We start from the raw sequence: 22,669 nt of genomic DNA, 5'->3' as shown, positions 1-22,669 counted from the left end.
CAGCACACCAGGCTTCCCTGTCCATCACCAGCTCCTGGAGCCTGCTTAAACTCATGTCCATAGAGTCGGTGATGCCATCCAGCCATCGCATCCTCTGTCGTCCCCTTCTCTCCCTGCCTTCAATTTTTCCCAGCATCCGGGTCTTTTCCAATGAGTCAGTTCTTTGCATCAGGTGGCCAAAGTATTGGAGTTTCAGCTTCAGCATCAGTCCTTCCAATGAATATTCAGGACTGATTTCCTTTAGGATTGACTGGTTTGATCTCCTTGCAGTCCAAGGGACTCTCAAGAGTCTTCTCCCACACCACAGTTCAAAAACACAGTTCTGGCAGCTCTAAGAGATGCTTTTGGGGGGAGTGGCAGCAGAGACAACAGGGATGAGCTTAATGCAGGTAGACTGGATCGAAGTGATGGCTAGCTGGTCCAGGACATAGCAGGGGGGTGACGAGGAGGGAGACTGAGGCCTGGCCTTGCTACTGTGAGCTGTGGGTAGGTTGCTGTGCTAAGTTACCATTTCTCAGCCTTCTCTTTGGATCACTGGGAGACTTGCTAAGAGAAAACCGGAGCTCAGTAAGCAGTAGGAACTGGCGAGAGGTGGCTGCAGGGGAGCCTGATACAAGTCTGTGGCTTCCCCATTTGTTTCATGCTCTTCCTGTGCATGTTTTTGTGTTTTCCCTAAAGCCCTGTTTAAGTGACTCCCCAGGAAACCCAAGCCACGCGGGGCGTGTGGAGGGCGTGTTCTGTGGCCTCTGCCACCTGCTGCTGCCCTACAGTGGTTCCTCCCCGCTCCCCAGCGGGCCAGACTCCCTGAGGACAGTGTCTGGGGCTGTCATGTCTGACACTGGGTCTTCCATCAACAGACCACTCCCGAGTTTCTGGAAATAAGCTGTGTCATTTTCATTGAAACTCATTAGGTACTTGAGTTTCTTGGGAAAGACTGAAAACACTTGTGGTGTCTCATATATCTAAAGTGGCTGTAAGTCTTTTTGGAGAAAAAGTTGAGCCAAGTTCTCTAATGACAGCAGAAGGGAAGCAAACGCTGGCACGGCAGGTGCACTTGGTCTGTTCCACGGGAGGGGGCTGCGGAAGGAGCCAGAGGACACACTGAAAAAAATAAAAGGACCTAGTTGCTGGAGGCTCAATGCTTGTGGTGCCAGGCTTAGTTGCTCTGAGGTGTGCGGAATCTTCCTGGATCAGGGATCGAACCCATATCTCCTACACCAGCAGGCGGATTCTTTACCTTTGAGCCACCAGGGAAGCAGAGATGCCAGAGACATAGGTTCGATCTCTGGGTGGGCAAGACCCCTTGGAGGAGGAAACGGCAACCCACTCCAGTATTTTTGCCTGGAGAATCCCATGGACAGAGGAGCCTGGTGGGCTACAGTCCATGGGGTCACAGAGAATCGGACATGCCTGAGCAACTAGCACGCACGCATGCACGCACGATGGTGGGTTGCTCTTGGATGGAGGAGGTGGAGGCCGGGCCAGGACTGCGTCCGCTCACCAGCGCTCTCCTTGCAGGACCACCATGTTCCGCAGGGTGGGGTGGCTGGTCCCGTACAGCCTTGCAGTGTTGCTGCTCAGCTGCCTGTTCTTTCTGAAGAAGGAGGCCAAGCCAGCGGGGGGGCTCGTGGCCCGACAGCCCTTCTGGGCTCCCCCAGGGCTCCGGCGCAGCCCATGTCTACCCAACCACACGGTGGCTAACGCCTCCCTGTTCCTGCCCACCCGTCACCGCCTCTTCTTGACCTACCGCCACTGCCGCAACTTCTCCATCCTGCTGGAGCCTTCGGGCTGTGCCGAGGACACCTTTCTGCTCCTGGCCATCAAGTCGCAGCCCGGCCATGTGGAGCGGCGCGCGGCCATCCGCAGCACGTGGGGCCGGGCGGGAAGCTGGGCTAAGGGCCGGCAGCTGAAGCTGGTGTTCCTCCTGGGGTTGGCAGGGCCTGCTCCCCCGGCCCAGCTGCTGGCCTACGAGAGCCGCGAGTTTGATGACATCCTGCAGTGGGACTTTGCTGAGGACTTCTTCAACCTGACACTCAAAGAGCTGCACCTGCAACGCTGGGTGGCTGCTGCCTGTCCCCAGGCCCATTTCGTACTAAAAGGAGATGATGACGTCTTTGTCCATGTCCCCAATGTGCTGGAGTTCCTGGATGGCTGGGACCCAGCCCAGGACCTCCTCGTGGGGGATGTCATCCGCCAGGCCCTGCCCAACAGGAACACCAAGGTCAAATATTTCATCCCACCCTTGATGTACAGGGCTCACCACTACCCGCCCTATGCTGGGGGTGGGGGGTATGTCATGTCCAGAGCCACCGTGCAGCGCCTCCAGGCGACTGTGGAAGAGGCTGAACTCTTCCCCATTGATGACGTCTTTGTGGGGATGTGCCTGAGAAAGCTGGGGGTGAGCCCCATGCACCACGCTGGCTTCAAGACTTTTGGAATCCGGCGGCCCCTGGACCCTCTAGACCCCTGTCTGTACCGAGGGCTCCTTCTGGTCCACCGCCTCAGCCCCCTGGAGATGTGGACCATGTGGGCACTGGTAACAGACGAGGGGCTCAAGTGTGCAGCTGCCCCCTTTTCCCAGCTTCCTGGGGTGGGCTGAGCGAGTGGACTGTTTAATTTTTCAATCATGATGAGAAATCAAGAACCCTGCAACCTGGCCCTGGAACAGGCTACAGGGAACGGTGACTTTGTTTTTGTAAACCCCTCCCAAACCTTGCTAACTTTGATTAAAATACTGAAATCTGGCTGACTTGTACCAGTATGTGTTAAATGGGCAAAGCATGGCAGATGCTGCCAAAACTCCATGAGGTGCCAGGGCACTCCTAGTCAGGGGGGCAGGGGGGCAGGGGGAGTGGTGGGCAAAGGAGGGCCACTGCACAGGACTCCAGAAGACACACAGAAACATTTTCTTTTTTAAATGCAAAAAAAAATGATCTTCCTTCAGATACAATAGAGAAACTCCAAGCAAAAAAGGAAATGAGAAGCATGTGTTGGAGTAAGTCCTGTTGTGAGCACCAGGGAAACACTCCATATTCAGTCCCTTAAGAACAATGGACTTTTGGCTCCTTTGCCTGAGATATCCTTACAGGGCACTGGGGCCAGGTCACAGAAGGCATTAGAAACACTCAACACAAAGAAATCTTATAAACAGGACAGTTTCCCCTTCCCCCCCAAACTCATGCCCCTATGGAGGGAGCAAATACTGAATCATATTAGAAAATGTAAATAAGATGGGAAAACTGAGGTTAAAGAGCTACTCAACTTGTGGACATGACAGAGAAGGCCCCCTCTCTCTGGCCAGGTTGGTGAAATGCTCTGGGTGGGAGGTAAAAAGATCCATGGGTGGGTAAGAGGGTAACCCTGCTGAGTGGGGTGAAATGTTAAATAGGGTGCAGTGCCCATGGGCTAAGAGCCAGGTCCAGTACAAGCCTGAGACGGTGGGGACAGGGGTCAGGCACTCACAGCTCCCAGTGACCTCTGGCCTGATGGGCCCGGGCAGGCCCTGCCACTGCCTCTGGCCAGAGGAAGCTGTGCTAAGCCGGGGCCAGGTGGCGTCTGCCCTGCCTTCTGCAGGCTGAGCGGGCAGCAGTGTCAATCCTCACGCAGGTAGGCCTCCTGCTCCTCCGGCTCGGCCCTCTCATTCCCATCCTCCTGGGTTTTCTGTCGGAGTTCTTCTGTCTGTGCTTCTGCCAACTTGATTTCCGCCTTCTGGGAAAGCTGGCGTATCTCCTGCACCTGCGATTTCACCAGCTGGATGTGACTCCTGGCCGTTATAGAGGCCTGGTCTGCGCCTGCCGGAAGATGGGCCATTTATGCTGAGTGGACATAAGGAAAGCCTGGGGGCTCTTGGTGGTTGTACCTGAGCCCTCCTCGCAGAGTAGAGAACCTTCTACCTCCATATACAGGTCCGTTTTCCTCTCTATTGTCAAAACCCTGGCATTTTCCTCCAGCTACCAGCAGTTGTCATAATTATCAAATGCAATTCCCACAATCATCTTTATAGCTGCACAGCTCTTAGTATAGGCGTTTTAAGATTTTAATTTTTTAAACTACATTCAAGTATACATTTCTACTTGACAGTGAAGAGATCACTCACAAATTGTCAAAGCTCTATCTTTTAGAAGTTTAAAGAGCATCTTTCTCATCCTTTAAAATGTTACTGTAAAGTAACATTTCATCTACTAATTAATACTAGATGGGCTGCTGTTCAATTTATGAACCACTAAGGCCAATTTACTGTATTCACATGGAATACTCAGGAAAAAATTGACTCTAAATTGACATAATGGCACAAACGGTATTTACTGAACATGTTTTGCAGTTTTATTTTTGAATGATATCATTTTATTGATACCTGTTGCTAGTGTATTTCATCATATGAAAGTGAAAGTCACTCAGTTGTGTCTGACTCTTTGTGACCCCATGGACTCACGGGATTCTCCAGGCCAGAATACTAGAGTGGGTAGCCGTTCCCTCCTCCAGGGGATCTTCCCAACTCAGGGATAGAATCCGGGTCTCCCGCACTGCAGGTGGATTCCTTACCAGCTGAGCCAGCAGGGAAGCCCATATAGATGTGCGTATTTAATTCATCTACAGAACACCCAGCAGCTCTTTTCTAGCTTACTGCATTAAAGAGAACCTTCAGTACAACGTTGAAAGGTAGTGGAGAACAGCAGGCACCCTTATTTCTGACATTGATGGAAATGTTTCTCATATTTCACTACGATGTTCAGCTACTTTTATCATGTCAGGAAAACTTTAATTGTACTTAATTTAGATTTAAATCACAAATGGACACTACATTTTACTGAAGCTTCTTGGGACATACATTGATATTACAGAGGTGGCTTTTCTCCTTAAATCTACTGTAGATAACCTTAAGTAGTGAATTAAATATTGATAGGTATTAAATATTTTTTCACTATATGTACGTAAGATCTTTTAAATTTTATTTTTATTGAAGTATAGTTGATTTACAATGTCTTAATTACTGCTGCACAGCAACGTGATTCAGTAATACATATATTCTTTTTGCAAATATTCTTCTCCATTATGGTTTATCACAGGATACTGAATATAGTTCTCTGTGTAATACAGCAGGACTTTGCTGTTTTCCCATTCTATGTATAAAAGCTTACATCTGCTAGTCCCAGCCTCTCAGTAACCACCAGTCTGCTCTGTGTCCATGCTTGTTTCACAGATGGGTCATCTGTCGTGTTTCACGCTCCACAGGGAAGTGACATAGTGTGTGTGTTTCTCCTTCTTAGTATGATAATCTCTAGCTGCATCCAGGTTGCTGCAAATGGCATTCTTTCCTTCTTTATGGCTGAGTAGTATTCCGTTGTGTACATGTACCCTCATCTTCTTTCTCCATTCATCTGCTGATGGATATTTAGGTTGTTTCCATGTTTCGGCTATTGTAAATAGTGTTTCTATGAATATAGGGTTGCACGTATCTTTTTGAATTATAGTTTTGTCTGGGTACACGCCCAGGAGTGGGGTTGCTCCACCATATGGTAGTTCTTACTTTTCTGAGTAATCTCCATTGTTTTCTATAGCAGCTACACCAACTTACATTCCTACCAATAGTATACGAGGGTTCCCTTTTCTCCACACCCCCTCCAGCATTTGTTATTTGTAGACTTTTTAATGATGGCCATTCTGACTGGTGTGAGGTGGTATCTCATTATAGTTCTGATTTACATTTCTCTAATAATTAGTGATGTTGAGCATCTTTTCATGTGCCTACTGGCCATATGTATTCCTTTGGAGAAATATCTTACATGTTTTGCCCATTTTCTGATTGGGTTTTCTTTTTGTTGCTGTTGTTGCACTGTATGAGCTGTTTGTATATTTTGGAAGTTAAGTCTTGTCGGTTCACACTGTTTGCAATTATCTGCTACCATTCTGTAGGCTGTCTTTTTTGTTTGCTTCCTTTGTTGCGTGAAAGCTTGTAAGTTGGACTATGTCCGATTTATTTACTTTTATCTGTATTGCCTTGGGAGGCTGATCTAAGAAAACACCGGTATGATTTATGTCAGAGAATGTTTCGCCTATGTTCTCTTGATAGGTTCTTTCCCCAGTGTTGAATTGAATTGTATTTTGTAGGTATGTGGCTACTTCTATCCACCCACAAGTGACACTGAGCTGCAGGTGTTTTATTCTAGTGCTGGTCTAGTCCAGCTTGGGTTCGGGCCTATGGTGGCTTTGATGGTAGTGGTTTAGTAACTACGTTGTGACTGACTTTGCAACCCCATGGATTGTCCACAGGATTTCTCAGGCAAGAATATCGATGCTCAACATCACATAATTATTAGAGAAATGTAAATCAAAACTATAATGAGGTACCACCTCACACCAGTGGGTTGCCATTTCCTTCTCCAGGGGATCTTCCCAACCCAGGGATCAAACCCATGTCTCCTGCATTGGCAAGCGTATTCTTTATACCATGGAAGCCCGTGGTGGCTTTAGACAGTTATAATAGTTGGGAGGCTTGTTGTCATTTTCTGGTACATTTTCTATAACACAGGATTTATGTTTCTTGAAGATTTGATAAAACTCTCTCACAAAACTGCGTGGACTTAAGAGTCTAATTTGGGGGCACAGATTTTTTATGAATATTGTTTCAACTTTCGTGGCTGCTCCTCTTGCTTTGATTCTTCCTGGGCCAACTTAGGATTTACATAAATAGCATAATATTCTCTTGTGATTAGAAAAAATTCCCTAATAGCTCTTTCTGGGCTTCCCTGGTGGTCCAGTGGTTAAGAATCCATTTGCCAAAGCAGGGGACATAGGTCTGATCCTTGGTCGGGATGATTCCGCATGCTGAGGGGCGACTAAGCCTGTGTGCTGCTGAGTGCTACGTACAGCCACTGAGCCTGTGCTCTAGAGCCTGTGCTCTGCAACAGGAGAAGCCACCACAGTGAGGTCTTGAGCGCCAAAGACTGCACCAAAGACCCAGTGCAGCCAAAAATAGATAAACTATAATAGCTCTTTCTGAGGTTACTTCTGCACTCTCAAAGTTACACTTACCAAACCTTATTTTCCTTATTCTTTACAAGGAACTGGGTTTTTTGCCTTTTCGACTATTTCTTTTTAGTCTTCTTATACCTTTTATGGGCTAAAAGTTTATTTTCAATACCTCTTGGTACAGGGGACATTACCTGTCATTTATGGTTGCTGTGCTTTGTATTTATGACATGCATCTTTAAATAAGGGGTCCATTTCTATCTAAGAGCTACTTTGTCTACAACATTCTAGGTCTCTGCTATTAATGAGACTTGTCCTGATAGTTCTGAGTACTTTCAAATTTCCATTTTTCTTTATTGAGGTATAGCTGATTTACAGCAGTATAGAAGTTTTAGGTGTGCGACGTAACTGTTCACAGCTGTTAAAGGTTCTAAGCCACGTGGTTATGCGCATTACCCACAGCTGTATTTCTCGTGCTGTGCACCTTTGTAGTTTAGCTCAGACACTTCCTCTTCGTCCCCCTCCCTCTCCCCACTGGTGACCACTAGCTTGTCCTCTATACCTCTGAGTCTGTTTTGTTTTATTCACTAGTTTTATTTTCTAGATCCCACACATAAGTGATACACAGTACCTGTCAGTGTCTGACATTTCACTAAGCCTAAACCCTGCAAGTACATCCATACTGTTGCAAATGGCAAAATTTCGCTCTTTTGTGGCAGAGCAGTATACACACACACCACATCTTTATCAATTCATCTGCTGATGGACACTTAGGTTGCTTCCCAAATCTTGGCTATTGTAAATAATGCTATGGACAGAGGCGTACATACATCTTTTCAAATTCATAGTTTAGATTTCTTCAGATATATACCCAGGAGTAGAAAGTAATTAGGGCTTCCCAGGGTTAGGAATCCGCCTGCCAATGCAGGGGATGTAAGAGAAATGGATTTGGTCCCTGGGTTGGGAAGATCCCCTAGAGGAGGAAATGGCAACCCATGCCAGTATTCTTGCCTGGAGAATCCTCAGGGACAGAGGAGCCTGGCAGGCTACAGTCCATAGGGCTGCACAGAGTTTGACACGACTGAAGCAACTTAACACACAGGCACACAGCACCGAAAGGACTTGCTGGATCATATAGCAGTGGTTTGTTTGTTTGTTTTGGCTGTGCTGCACACAGCAAAAAGAAAAAAAAAAAGATTGTGGGATTTTAGTTCCCTCACCAGGGACTGAACCTGTGCCCTTGGCAGTGAAAGTGTGGAGTCCTAACCACTGGGCACCCACAGAATTCTCAGTTTTCAGTTTTATTATTTATTTTTACAATTCTTTTAAAAACACGTTTTGAGTAGTTGATTTACAATGGTGTGTTTCAGGTGTACAATGAAGTCAATCAGCTATACATGTACATCTATCTACTCTTCTTTAGATTCTTTTCCCATATAGGTCACTACAGACTGCTGAGTTCCCTGTGCTCTACAGTAGGCCCTTATTTGTTACCTCTTCTCTATATAGTAGTATCTATGTGTCAGTCCTCAGCTTCCAATTTCTTCCTACCTTCAACCTTTTCCTCTGGAAACCGTTAAGTTCGTTTTCTATATTTGTGACTCTACTTCTGTTTTGTAAGTAAGTTACTTTGCCTTTTGTTGGTTCCATGTATAAGCGATACCGTACTCTGCTTTCTCTGACTCCGCTAAGTATGACTCTCCAGGTCCATCCTGTTGTGGCAGCGTTACTTCATTCTTCTCTATGGCTGAGCTATATTCCACGGTCTATCTGTGCCACACCTTCCTCACTGCTGTAGCTGCTCCTATTGTGGCGCATGGGCTCTAGGGCACGGGGGCTCCACGGCCGCAGTTCCCAAGCTCTGGAGCACAGGCTGAGTTGCTCCTTGACATGTGGATCTTCCTAGACCAGAGCACAAACCTGCATGTCCTGAATTGGTGAGCAGCTTCTCTGCCACTGAGCCAGCAGGGAAGCCCAGTATGCACCACATCTTCTTCATCCACTTGTTGACGGATAGTTTGGTTGCTTCCACGTCTTAACCTACTGTAAGTGGTGCTGAAGTCAATATTAGTGTGCCTGTATTTTTTTGAATTATGGTTTTCTCCGGATATATACCCAAGAGTGGGATTGCTGGATCATATGGTAGTCCTACTTTTAGTTTTTTAAGGAACCGCCATAGTATTCTCCATAGTGGTTGTACCAATTTTTCATTCCCACCAACAGTGTAGGAGGGTTCCCTTTACCCTTTCAGCATTTATTGTTTGTAATTTTTTGATGATGGCCGGTGTGAAGTGACATCTCATTACAGTTTTGATTTGTATTTCTCTAATTAGTGAAGCTGAGCATCTTTTCATGTGCTATTGGCCATATGTATTTCTTCTTTGGAGAAATATCTACTTGACTGTTCTGCCCAATTTTTGATTGAGTTTTTTTGTTGTTGCGTTTTATGAGCTGTTTGTATATTTTGGAGATTAATCCTTTGTGGGTTGCTTCATTTGCAAATATCTTCTCCCACACTGAGGGTTTTCTTCTTGTTTATGAGTTCCTTTGCTATGCAAAAGCTTTTATGTCTAACTAGGTCCCATTTTTTTTTATTTTCATTATTCTAGGAGGTGAATCAAAAAAGACATTGTTGCAATTTATATCAGAGTGTGTTCTGTGTTTTCCTCTAAGAGTTTTATCATATCCAGCCTTACATTTAGGTCTTTAAATCCATTTTGATGTTATTTTTGAGAATGGTATTAGGGATTGTTCTAATTTCATTCATTTACTTGTAGATGTCCTTTTCCCAGCACCACTTCTTGAAGAGACTGTCTTTTCTCCCCTGTATATTCTTGCCTCCTTTGTCATAGATTAGTTGACCATAGGTGTGTAGGTTTATTTTTGAGGAACCACAATACTGTTTACCACAGTTGGCTACACCGTTTTATTCCCCTTTTTCCACATTCTCACCAACATTTCTTATTTATGATCCTTTTTGATAACAGCCATGCTGACAGGTGTGAGGTGATAATTTCACCGTGGTTTTGATTTGCATTTCCCTGATGCTTAGCGACATTGTGTATCATTTCATGCACCTGCTGGCCATCTATGTCTTTGGAAAATTGTTCAGGTCTTCTGTCCATTTTTAAATCAGGTGTTCATTTTTTTTTTTATATTTGAGTTGTGCAAGTTAAGTTTCCATTTTTATTTTTGGTGAGGAAGGGGATCAAGTAATTTTCTGAGTCTTTGTCACTTGGCATAAAAATCAATTTTTGTCCATGTTTATATACTATTTGTATTTGAAGAGGTTTTTTTTTGGGGGGGGGCAACATTCTGTATTCAGTATATCTATTTGGTTAGGGTTAAAAAAAAAATCATCCTGTTCCAACACCTAATCGCTTTTTTTATGTTTTGACCTGTGAGCCTGAGATATGTGTAAAGCTCAATTTCTCCTTGTAAATCTGTCAGATTTTGCCTTACTAGGCACACATTTCAAGAGTGATGTCTTGATAAACTTCTGTCCCTTTTAATGTTTTCTGTCTTGAATTCCTCTTCTAACACTGCTCTGTCACCTTTTTGCTCAGCTTTCTTTTTGATAATATTTCAGTTTATCTTCTTAAAATACCCAATCTTCCTATGTGTTTAGATGTGCCTCTGTAAACAGTTTTAGCTAGAATTATTTTTTAATACAAAGTATCATTTAATAAGTAAATTTATTCTTTATGGTGATTACTGATTGTTGAATGTGTTCCTTTACTTTGCATTTTCTAATTAACAGGCTTTATTTCTTCAACCTTTAGCCTTAACTGAATTTATTAAGTTTTCTTTGTCCCTTCCCTCAACACTTCTTCTTGAAGTGTTTAACAATGTCTAATGTTAAGCCAATGTTTCCCTTTGCAAACAACGAAGCTTAGCATGCTTTCACTGCTTTCCCAAACTGATTACTTAAAAATTTAATATTCAGAGCGTCTGACAAGTTGTACTAAATTTTGTTCATGATTTTTGTATCTCAGGTGCTTCTAATTTTTTTTTTAAACACTTTTTCCAGAAAGTACATGCAACTGGTAAACCTTGAGTCTTTGTAGAAAGGTCTTTCACTCTTATATTTTAATGATATTTGAATGATGATTGATTTGTCACCTTGTATCTTAGGGTTGTAGATATCCTTCCTCTGGGGCTTATCTTATGGCTCAGAAGGTAAAGAATCTGCCTGCAATGCAAGAGATCAATGGGTTTGATCCCTGGATCGGGAAAATCCCCTGGAGAAGAATGGCTACCACTCCAGCATTCTTGCCTGGAGAATTCATGGACAGAGGAGCCTGGTGGGTTACAGTCCATGGGGTTGCAAAGAGTTGGACACAACTGAAAAACTAACACACATGCATATACTTCCTTTGTAAGTATTCTATTTTTTCTTATAGTTTTTAGGACTTTGTATATTTTACATTCTGTATATTTTTTTGCCATGTGAGGTACACTTATATCTTAAATTCCGTTCAGAACCTTTGTGAGCCCTTTCAGTCAGTTCTGGGAAAACGTCTTTTTCTTAGATAATGCTTGTAGTTTACCTTCCCTCTTTGTTCCTGCTAGATCTTAAGCTGGCCTAGTGAGTACTGAAGGCTGCCTGGCGATGTTCTCAGCAAGGTTCCCTCTTCACTGTACCTAGAGACCCTGCCCCCATCTTTGGTGTGCCACGAATGCTATTTGACGCTTCGGTTGTTTTGTTCTTCATTCCAGTCCTGTTTGCAGAATCCCTTGATTCCTTGGGCATTAGTTAACTAAGAATTCCTTCTGTATTTACTTAAAACATCTTTTACATCTTTAAGATTTCAGAAAACAAAAACATTTTAACAAACCAGTTTCTTAAGAATTTTTATGTTGACATAGTTTGGGACCATTCAGGTAACATGTTAAATAAGGATCTCCCTCAAAATACATTAGAAAATCATTCAACCTCAAGCCCACTGGATGGATAGTGATGGTTAAAAAACCCCTGGTGAATGGGGCACCATTCTATACTGGGAGGCACTAAGGTAGAGAGGATGATGCCCTGGCTACCAGGGACAAAGGCTTTAGGATTTGACCTAACTTGCTGAATCCCGGTTTGGCTGCTTACTTACTGAGTACCACAGCATGCTTGGTGAATTATTTAACCCCCTCTATTTGCCAGTTTCTTCATCTGTAAAAGAACTGCAGGGATTAAAAGTATCTATAAAATGTTTACCACAAAGCCTGAGATACAGATAATATTCACAGATTATCTGGGTTACTAAAAAGTAAAATCCTTAACTATTTGGAAGTAATCAATTTCCAATTGACAGTTTTATTATTTTTCATTTTCTAGATACCATCTAGCTTCTACTGGTCTGGTCTACAGGGGCATTAGTTTTTTCTTTGTGTAAATGAAAACAATATTGATTAATATGCTGGAAACGGGAACATTTTCTCACAAAGAGCCACAGTATCCCTCACTTTTCGGCACCTCTACAGTGAAAACTTTAACGTACCCGTCTGGTAGGCAGCTTCTGCTGCCATCTCTGAGAGACTAACTGCAGTCATCCAGGTGGCTTCCAGCTTCAGGTACTCTTGTTGTTTTGAAGTCATCTATAAATTAAACAAAAGTGCTTCAGACAACATGACTCTTCATTAGTATTAAGCACATTTAAATGGACTTCTTCAGTTCAATAGCAGTTTGAGAGAACAGTTATTGGTAAAACACCTTCATTTAATAATTTAGATACCACAATGAGGCAGGAGCACTAACAGAAAAATCCAAGTAACTCTGCTTACCTCAACTCTGGCTCCTATAATCACCTGCCACACTTCATCTTCCTCCTGTGAATTCATTTTCCCAAGTAAACTTGTGTATTGCCGGTACAGAGAAATTAAGGTATAAACAGCCTACAAATACAGAAGAAATCAGTAAAATAAGTGAGGTGCAGTAGGGTGAGACGTACATCTCAATGTGATGGAAGTCCCACTGCTGCAAACTGGCTGTTCTCATTGAACCTCACCACTGTATGAAATAAAGGTGTTATCTTAGGACATCACCATCTCTTGTTAACTTCTGTGTTTTAAAATCTTGTTAGCAATTCAGACAGAGAACAAAATGCAGATAGAAAACTCAGAAGGCTGAGAATAAAGCTGTTGGAAAATGAAGGTAAAGAAACATATATATTACTTTAAATGATTCTGATATCCATATACTCTATTAGATCAGTGGCTTTCAAACTATCCTCACCCAGAAGCTCCTGGTGTTGCTGGTAACCTCAACTGAGCCAGATCAGTGTGGTGCTCCCCGTCTTATATACTGAGCTGCTATATTTAAGATTTTTCTTTTAAAAAGGGTTCCTGGACAGTGAGGCCAACCACAGCCCTTTCCCTGCGGTAACTGTCCCATCTGCAGGGAACCTACATTAAATGAGGATCAGCAAAACTAGTTTAAAAAGATATATGCACCCCTATGTCTACAGCAGCCCTATTTACAGTAGCCAACGTATGGAAGCAACCTAAATGTCCACTGACAGATCAATGGATAACGAGGATGTGGATATACAATGAGATATTACTCAGCCACAAAAAAGAATGGAATAATGCTATTTGCAGTAACATGGATGATCATACTAAGTGAAATAACCCAGAAAGAAAATAACCCATATCACATATATGTGGAGTCTAAAAAAAATGATACAAATTAACTTATTTACAAAAAGAAACAGACTCACAGATATGGAGAACAGACTTGTGGTTGCCAATGGGGAGAGGGTGGGTGGGTGAGGGATGGATTGGGAGCTTGGGATTAGCAGAAGCAAACCATTATATAGAGCATGGATAAACAACAGAGTCCTACGATATAGCACAGGGAACTAAATTCATGTCACATGTGTGTGTATATATATATGTATATATACATAAACTAAATCACTTTGCTATATAGCAGTAATTAACACTGTATCAACTATACTTCAATAAAACTAAAATGAACAAATAAAAAGTAATAAAGGCCCTATATGACAAACCTACAGCTAACATTATACTCGATGAAAAGCTGAAAGCATTTCCTCTGAGATCAGCAACAAGACAAGGATGTCCATTCTCATCACATTTACTCAACATAGTTTTGGAACTCCTAGTCACAGCTATCAGAGAAGAAAAAGAAGAGGAATCCAAACTGGAAAAGAAGTAAAACTGTCACTGTTTGTAGATGACATGATACTATACATAGAAAATCCTAAAAGTGCTACCAGAAAACTATCAGAGCTCATCCATAAATTTGGTAAAGTTGCAGGATACAAAATTAATACACAGAAATCCCTTGCATTCCTATACACTAACAACAAAAGATCAGAAAGATTTAAGGAAACAATCTCATTTAGCACTGCAACAAAAAGAAATACCTGCCAATAAACCTAAGAAGGCAAAAGAGCTGTACTCAGAAAATATAAGACACTGACGAAAGAAATCAAAGATGACACAAACAGATAAGAGACATACACCATGTTCCTGGATTGGAAAAATCAGTATTGTGGAAATGACCACACTATCCAAAGCGACCTACAGATTCAATGCAATCCCCATCAAATTGCCAAGGGCATTTTCACAGAATCAGAACAAAAATTTTACATTTTATATGGAAACACAAAAAACCCCAAATAGTGAAAGCAATCTTGAGAAACAAGAATGGGGCTGGAGGAACCAGGCTCCCTGACCTCAGACTGTACTACAGAGTTAGAGTAATCAAAATAATATGGTACAGAAATATAGATAATGGAATAGGATTAGAAAGTTCAGAGATAAACCCACAAAACTATGACCACCTAATCTATGACAAAGAAGACAAGAATATACAATGGAACAAAGACAGTCTCTTTAATAACTGGTGCTGGGAAAACAGGACAGCTACATGCAAAAGAATGAGAACACTCCCTAACACCATACACAAAAAATAAACTCAAAATGGATTAAAGACCTAAATGTAAAGCCAAATATTATAAATTGCTCAGAGGAAAATATAGGCAGAACAGTCTTTGACATACATCACTGCAAGATCTTTTTTGATCCACTGCCTAGAGTAATGAAAATAAACAAATAGGGTCTAATTAAAGCTTTTGCACAGCAAAGGAAACCATAAACAAAACTAAAAGACAACCCTCAGCATGGAGAAAATGTGCAAATGAAGTAACTGACAAGAGATTAATCTCCGAAGTATACTAATGGCTCATGCAGCTCGATATAAAAAAAAACAACCAATCAAAAAATGAACAACAGACCTAAATAGACATTTCTCCCCAAAAGACATACAGATGGCCAAAAAGCACATGAAAAGATGCTCAACATTACTAATTAGAGAAATGCAAACTACAATGAGGTATCACCTCACATTGTCAGAACGGCCAGCATTTAAAAACATCTATAAACAAACTCTGGAGAGGGTGTGGAGAAAAGGGGATCCTCCTACACTGATGGTGGGAATGTAAACTGGTACAACCACTATGGAGACCAATATGGAGGTTCCTTAAAAAACTAAAAATAGAACTACCATATGACCCAACAATCCCACTCTTAGGCATATATCCAGAGAAAACCATAATTTAAAAGAAAGCATATACCTCAATGTTCACTGCAGCACTATTTACAACAGCCAGGACATGGAAGCAATCTAAATGTCCATCAACAGAGAAACAGACTAAAAAGATGTGGTGCATATATACAACAGAATATTATTCAGTCATAAAAAGGAATGAAATAGTACCATTTGCAGGGATATGGATGGATCTAGAGGGTGTCATAAAGAATGAAGTAAGTCAGAAGGAGAAAAAAAATCACCTAATATTGCTTATATGTGCAATCTAGAAAAATGGTACAGGTAAACTGATTTGCAAAGCAACTTTTTTTGGTCAAGGGCCAGAGAGTGGTCTGTTTGCAACTATTCAACTCATGAAAGCTGTCACAGACAACACAAACACAAATGAACCTGGCCACGTTCCAGTCAAACTACAAACACAGGCAAGACTGGATTTGATCTGTGAGCCAGTTTGCTAACGATGGATTTAGATGATCAAGACTTAATGAGGAGACACTTACCTTAGTATATTCAGTGATTGCTTCAATCAATGCATATGTGGTCTGAGAGAGAAAGGTAGAGGTGCTATCTGTTACCAAAGACACAGCCCTCCTCATTAATGTATCGTTACTAAGAGAATGAGGCTCCGGTTTCTGAAAGACACAACCATTTTTATTTAACTTTTAACCTAAAACTCAAGCTCAGATCACAGTCAAGGGAAAAATGTAATTCCCACATGGCAACTATACTCTGCTGCTTCTGTGTTAACTTTTTCTTTTAAAGCTTTATTTGTGCTATTAAAGACAACATATGAAAATGATTCTACAGTATGCTTTCTACCTACTTTTTAAATTTGTCATTCTCTGCTCCGAAGAGCAAAGTATTCCTTTTTATAAAAGACTAGTACTTATAATCACAAATTTCACAAAGTTATGATTCTTCATTACCACAGTGCTAGACGCTTGGGATATAAAGATAAGAATCTTAAAGACTGGATGAGGATCTTAAAGATGGAGGAGGAGGTGCTGGAGCTAAGAGTGAACTAGAAAATTAATACAATCAAGTACCATGGGTGCTATGGAAGAGGTCTGGAGGGGTGCACAGAAGGAAGCAATCATATCTATGTTAAATGAGAATAGTTTAGAAAAGGTTTCACAGAGTTGATAAGGAGTTAAGCTGAGCATAAGAAAGTAAATTTGATAAGGAGTTAAGCTGAGCATAAGAAAGTAAATGGCTGGTGGAGAGGGCAAATCCCTCGATTGAGCTGTACAGTCTTGGTTGGGGGGAGCAAGAAGACTCTTTCCTCTGATCTCAGCTGTTGTATTTGAAAAAAAAACAAAAACCAGTATAACCAGCTCATGAGTTAAGGGGGCTGTGACCACCTTGATTAAATACTGGAAACTGTGATGACTCTCCCCTTTTTCTCCCTCAGCAGAGGACTTATTGTATCAGAACCAACAAACCAATCCCTCTATCATCTGTTATCTCATTTTTGCTATTTAGAGCACAAACACATGGAGGGGGGCTGCGTTTGATCCCTGATCCAGGAATTAGATCCGACATGTGGCAACTAAGAGTTCAAATGCCACCATAAAGATCAAAGATCTCTTGTGCTGCAACTAAGACCTGGTGCAGCCAAAAAAAGATACATGAATAAATCATGAATTACATTTATCACACTTTTCATTCGATCAAATAAATAAGAATTTATTCTGTACCTTGCATTGAGGAGCTAGAGAGCAAACAATGATATTGTCTCTGCTCATGAAAAGCTAATTCTGACTTATTCTGGTAAGTTAAGTCTTCATAATACCCTCCATTTATACCATGCTCAGTTGTGTCTGACTCTTTGCAACCCCATGGACTGTAGCCCACCAGACTCTCCTGTCCGTGGGATTTCCTAGGCAAGAAGACTGGAGTGTGCTGCCATTTCCTCTTCCAGGGGATCTTCCCAACCCAGGGATCAAACCCCGGTTCTCCTGTGTCTCCTGCATTGCAGGCAATTCTTTACCTGCTGAGCCATCAGAAAAACCTATTTATTTTTGGCTTCATCAAATGCCTTCCATTTTACAGTGCTTATTTACTTGTCCCTCACAACAGTCCAGGTATTATTATGTCTTCTTTTAAGATGAGAAAATGGAAGCTCAGAATGGTTATGTAACTCTTTCCAAACCAAACCTCCTCACTCCAAAGTTTCCTTTGTATTCTGCTGACTCAGAGTCAAATGGATTATCACCAAATATCAAAATATACAACATAAGTGGTCAGAAAAGGGAGATCATTGCTGGTAAGTAACTAGGAAGGCTTTAAAAAGAGGTGGGGGAGTTCCCTTGTGGTCCAGTGGTTAAGAGTCAGCCGGCCAATGGAAGGGACTCAAGTTCAGTCTCTGGTTGGGGAAGATTCCACATGCCCGTGAGGCAACTAAGCCCCTGTGTCACAACTACTGAGCCTGTGCTCCATGAGAAGCCACTGCAGGGAGAAGCCTACACACAACTAGAGAGTTCCTGCTCACCGAAACCAGAGGAACCCTGAGCACAGCAAGGAAGACCAGCAAAGCCAAAATGAATACGTTAAAAAAAAACAAACGGGGGTGGGATTTGTGTCTGAAGACAGGTAGGATTAGAATGGACAGGTATCCTGGGTTAGATGAAATAAGGAGGAGAATACGTATGATGCAACCAGGGGATATTCTGGAATCTAGCCTGGTTGCTGAACTGTGAGGAAGTTCTCTGGATTTTAGTTTTGTGACACAGAATGGAGAGCCACTGTAGGCTCTGAAGAATGGAAGTGGCAATGCTATTCCTGCAGAAGAGTGAGTTGAGGCTCCTGTCAACCAAAGGCTCCCTCCATCTGACCCAGAACTGAGTGAGGTAACTAGGGCTTATGAACAATATACGAACTAGAAAGAACAAATAAAAAAATCTTTTGGAGGAAAAAAGAAAAGGCTGTCCTAATTATGACTGAAAATGACTTGGTGTCCAAGTAAGCATTTTTAGGTTAAAGATTCATCAGTCTGCAAGACGAGGGCCGAGTACGGCACAGAAAGGAAAGGGCTCATGAGAGAGACTCAGAAGATGCTGAAAATACTTGTGAAAAGGGGAATTAATCTTGCTGTCATGATTAAACACACATTTAAGTACATTCTGCCACAATGTTTGTTAGTTTCCTATTTAGTTCTTCCCGATAAAGTATATAACCAATGGTTTTAAAATAAGATATCACTTCCCCATCAGCTGTCTAGTTGACAGCTCCACCTAGACATCATTTCCAAAACCAAACTCTTAAAATTTCCTCCTCTCAAAACCCACTCCTCTCCATCCCAGTATCTGGCAACACCATTCTTTCAGTTGCTGAGGCCTTTTAAAACCACTGGAAATTAAGTTGTATACGTCACATCTAACCCAACAGCAACACCTGCTGACCGTCAGCCCACTTCTCCCCACCTGATGCAGGCCCATGATCATCTCATGCCTGGACCCCAACTGGTCTTTTTAGCTCCACACAACAACCTTTAAAAACTTATGTCAGGGGTGGGAGGGAGGCAGAAGAAGGAAAGTATATACGTATACTTATAGCTGATTTACACTGTTGTATGGGAGAATCCAACACAACAGTGTAAAGCAACTATCCTACAATTAAATATAAATTAAAAAAAATTTTATGTCAGAACATAATAATCTTATGTTAAAACCTGTGGCTTCACCATAATAAATTCCAATGCTTACAATGGCCCACAAAGTACAAACATCGAAGTACATTTTGACCTTCCGCTATCTGTGAGCTCATCTGTTTTTCTCTCATTCCACTTTTTCTTCCTCCTCCTCTCCAGAATGTGAGATTTACAAAAGCAGAAATCTTGATTTACTCTTAGTCTCTTGTGTATGACACATAAAAGTTGCCCCATAAGGTTTTGTTGAACGAAAAGATTATTGTTCTGTAATACATTCTTTTCTTTCTTCCCTCTTTATACAATCTGACCAACTTGACAAACCAATTTCTACCAAATGAGACCATCAAAATGAGGATATTAATATATCTGCTCAGCTATGAAACAATGCTGATACAGCATACCATCACCTGGGGTTGGGGAGAGCGCTGGGTGAAAACCATTAGAGCTTGTCAGATGCTTCATCGCCTGTTTGAGACTTCAGAGGACACAGTACACAAAGACCAAAAACACGGAGTGACAGGATGGTACTTCACCTGGGCAATAGGAACTGCACACAGAGTGACCCCAAATCCCACAGCCACCGTTTTGTGCCATGGTCTTATCAATTCCGAGAAACAGCGCTTCTTAAAGTTAGCCACGACTGGAACACACTGTTTGTACCTAGAAACAGAGTTTAATAAGTTTAATAAGGCACAACCACCCATCTGTAAGAACCTCTTCAATTTACGTGGAGGGGCTGGAGACTCAAAGTGGGGCCAGGCCGGAACCCAAATGACGACGTAGGGTGCCTTTTCACAGGACGGGACTCAGTGAGCAGCGGGGCGGACTAGAAAGGCCTGGAGTTGCAGAAACAGGCAATCGCTACCTGGCCCCTCCCCGCGCGGGAATGAGGGCGGATGGTGGTGGAGTTTAAGAGGTACCAGGTGTAGACGTGTAAATAGTGGTCTCAAAGCTTTTTAAAAACCAAGGCCCAAATGAAAAAGCTTCTGCAGGCAGGATTTAGCGCTGGTCCTCCGACCTAGGCTGCAAGGGGTCTGATAGTCCCTGCGACTCTACGTGGAGCCCGCAGGCGCTGCGAGGGGAACCAGGCCGGCTTGGAAGCCGAACACTTCCGGAACTCCTCCGCCCTCAGGGAAAACTCCCTCCGGCAAGCCACCGCCAGCTCAGGCCTCTCCCCTTAATTCTCCCCTGTGACTTCAAAAGGCCAACCGAAGTCATTTCGCGGGCAGACCGAGACGCCCCCAAAAGACAGCCCGAAGTGGGGGAATGCTCTTTCGGCAGGTGAACAACGAAAAAAGCGTCAGTGGGACGTGAAGTCCGGGCTTGTCCCGGGAGGCTGGAGGCCTCAGACCGGAGTAGGGGCAGGGCGTCCTCAAACCTCCGGGAGGGGCGGGACGCGGTGACCCGCTCGGCCGAGAAGCGAAGCGCGAGCCCGCAACGCTGGGGCTGCAGTCTGGTTACGGGGCTCTCAGCGTTCCCACTCTCCGTCCGATCCTGACCTACACGACCCCAGCGGTACCTGAAAAGCGAGGATACGCTCCGAGAAAGCCAACTCCGTAGAGCCGCCATTCCGCGGCGGCAGGACGCCAGGCGCACACGCCGGAAGTGAAGGCACTTCGGTAGCAGGGGGCGGGGAGCGGCCGCCACTTGACAGGGCTTAGTCCCATGGCCACGCCCCCGCCCGAGAGCGCAGTCGGGATTGGGCAGACGAGGAAAGGGGCGGGGCTGAAGATAACGGCAGAAACCGCGTTGCCTGACAGCTAACCGCCGGAGCTTCCGCGTGGGGCGGGGCGGGACGGACCGGACCGGACTCTGGGCTAGAAGGAGGCAAGCGGAGTCGGCCGTCGTGAAGGGTGTTTGGACAGGGTCTCGGGTCCTCGCCCCTAGAGAGTTCTCTCGTTGGCTGGCCGTTCGGGTCCGTCAGGACAGAGGTCGGAGGCGGAGCAGCGCCCTGGAGGGCAGGTGGTTGGGGCCGGGTGCGGGACGGGAGGTGGGAGGGGCAGGGAGCCGGGCCGGCGGCGCTGTCACTTCAGCACCAGGAAGTAGGTAGTCCAGCCGGCCAGCAGCAGCGCCCCGATGAGCACCGTGTAGCTGAGGAGCACGAAGGCCAGCAGCTCTCGCAGTAGCTGCAGCACGTGGATGGTGGACGAGGTCGGCATCGCCCTACACCGGAGGCCCGGGGACCTGCGGGGTGGGGGCATCCAGGAGACCCTGAGCACGCCAAGAGGACGGTTCTCTGTCTAGACCAACCTCCGCTGGACACTAAGCAAGCGCAACCGAGTCTGGCACCGTTAGAGGCAGTGTGGACACGGGGCTAGACTAGGACCTCTAAAAAGTATAAACACAGCTTCCTAAGGCTGCTGTTAAGTCACGTCAGTCGTGTCCGACTCTGTGCGACCCCATAGACGGCAGCCCACCAAGCTCCCATTCCTGGGATTCTCCAGGCAAGAATATGGAGTGGGTTGCCATTTCCTTCTCCAGTGCATGAAAGTGAAAAGTGAAAGTGAAGTTGCTCAGTCGTGTCCGACTCTTTGCGACTCCATGGACTGCAGCCTACCAGGCTCCTCCGTCCATGGAATTTCCCAGGCACGAGTATTGGAGTGGGTTGCCACTGCCCTCTCCGAGACTAAGGAAGCCCAAAGGGCTGGTTTTCTCTGTAACAACCACGTGGACACTGTCTGCATTTACATTATATAGTTCTTTTAAACTGAACGTTCTCATTCTTTGGCTCCTGATCTGGATCTGAGCTCGGAGGAGGGAAGCCTGGAGAGAAGAGTTCCCACCTCCCGCTGCTGCACTGGTCTTCATTGCCAGCCCTCTCCTTCCATGCACCTCCTGCATTTTTAATGTTGTGAGTGTTGCTAATGGGCTGATGGAGTAAAGCTTGCTTTTTGCCATCATTCAAGCTGCAGCCCCAGCTGTCAGCACTACTTGGGAGAGGAAAAGTGATCCCTTTGAGTAGGGGGAAAGCAGTGGGCCCTCACTGCAGCCCTTCTGCAATTTCTCTGGCTCCAAGGCGTATCAATTTGCAAGAGTTTGAGGACCGCTGCTTTGTAGCCAGGCATGCTTGCCCTCCTGGCCAGCCAGGATCGCAGGAGTGCTAAGAGGTGGGTATCAGTTTGACTCTGGGCTTATCTCTTTGCCCATCGTGCTCTTGGCATCTGTTCCAGCCCTCTATCTTCCACCTCAGATGGAATCAGATGGTAACAACTACAAACCAATTCTTTACCTCCACTGCTGCCCTGCCCAGCAACACCCCTCAGTGCCAGCCACCAACTTCCCCGTCTCCCCATTTCACTCACTCAGCAAAGTTTCCACGGATCCTCCACTATGGCAGCTCTGCGGTCCCTCTCCGGTTTGCTGTCTGAAGGTAGGCTTGTGCACGCTCCAGCGATGTCGGCAGAGCTGAGGGACTTCCAGGCAGCAGCTGCACACATCAACTAGGTGTGGTCTAGAGACCAATCACAGTCTCCACGTGGTCCCTG

At 44.3% G+C, this 22,669-nt stretch overlaps 3 protein-coding genes across 5 annotated transcripts; 1 reads left to right on the top strand and 2 right to left on the bottom strand.

Moving 5' to 3' along the window:
- The first annotated feature begins 1,525 nt into the window (after positions 1–1,525).
- Positions 1,526–2,599, top strand: B3GNT4 (UDP-GlcNAc:betaGal beta-1,3-N-acetylglucosaminyltransferase 4). The gene has a single exon (XM_068989613.1). The coding sequence runs from the start codon at positions 1,526–1,528 to the stop codon at positions 2,597–2,599; it is 1,074 nt and encodes a 357-aa protein (XP_068845714.1).
- Positions 2,600–2,998: 399 nt separating this feature from the next.
- On the bottom strand, positions 2,999–20,804 carry DIABLO (diablo IAP-binding mitochondrial protein). Of its 3 annotated transcripts, none has more exons than XM_068989985.1 (6): positions 20,704–20,804; positions 19,718–19,844; positions 16,036–16,167; positions 12,742–12,852; positions 12,459–12,555; positions 2,999–3,791 (listed from the first exon to the last, which is right to left on the bottom strand). In XM_068989985.1, the coding sequence occupies exons 1-6, from the start codon at positions 20,751–20,753 to the stop codon at positions 3,592–3,594; spliced, it is 717 nt and encodes a 238-aa protein (XP_068846086.1). In that variant the 5' UTR covers positions 20,754–20,804; the 3' UTR covers positions 2,999–3,591. The 3 variants fall into 3 exon arrangements, with proteins under 3 accessions (XP_068846086.1, XP_068846087.1, XP_068846088.1); XM_068989986.1 differs by having other exon boundaries at positions 19,718–19,834; positions 20,688–20,753; XM_068989987.1 differs by lacking the exon at positions 16,036–16,167 and having other exon boundaries at positions 19,718–19,834; positions 20,688–20,753.
- A 404-nt stretch (positions 20,805–21,208) lies between these two features.
- LOC138093493 (uncharacterized) lies at positions 21,209–21,343 on the bottom strand. The gene has a single exon (XM_068989532.1). It carries the CDS (start codon positions 21,341–21,343, stop codon positions 21,209–21,211), a length of 135 nt encoding a protein of 44 aa, XP_068845633.1.
- Positions 21,344–22,669: the final 1,326 nt, after the last annotated feature.

The sequence above is a fragment of the Capricornis sumatraensis genome, chromosome 17, assembly GCF_032405125.1.
Source record: "Capricornis sumatraensis isolate serow.1 chromosome 17, serow.2, whole genome shotgun sequence".
Lineage (NCBI taxonomy): Eukaryota > Metazoa > Chordata > Mammalia > Artiodactyla > Bovidae > Capricornis > Capricornis sumatraensis.
This window is presented reverse-complemented; position numbering and strand designations above follow the sequence as displayed.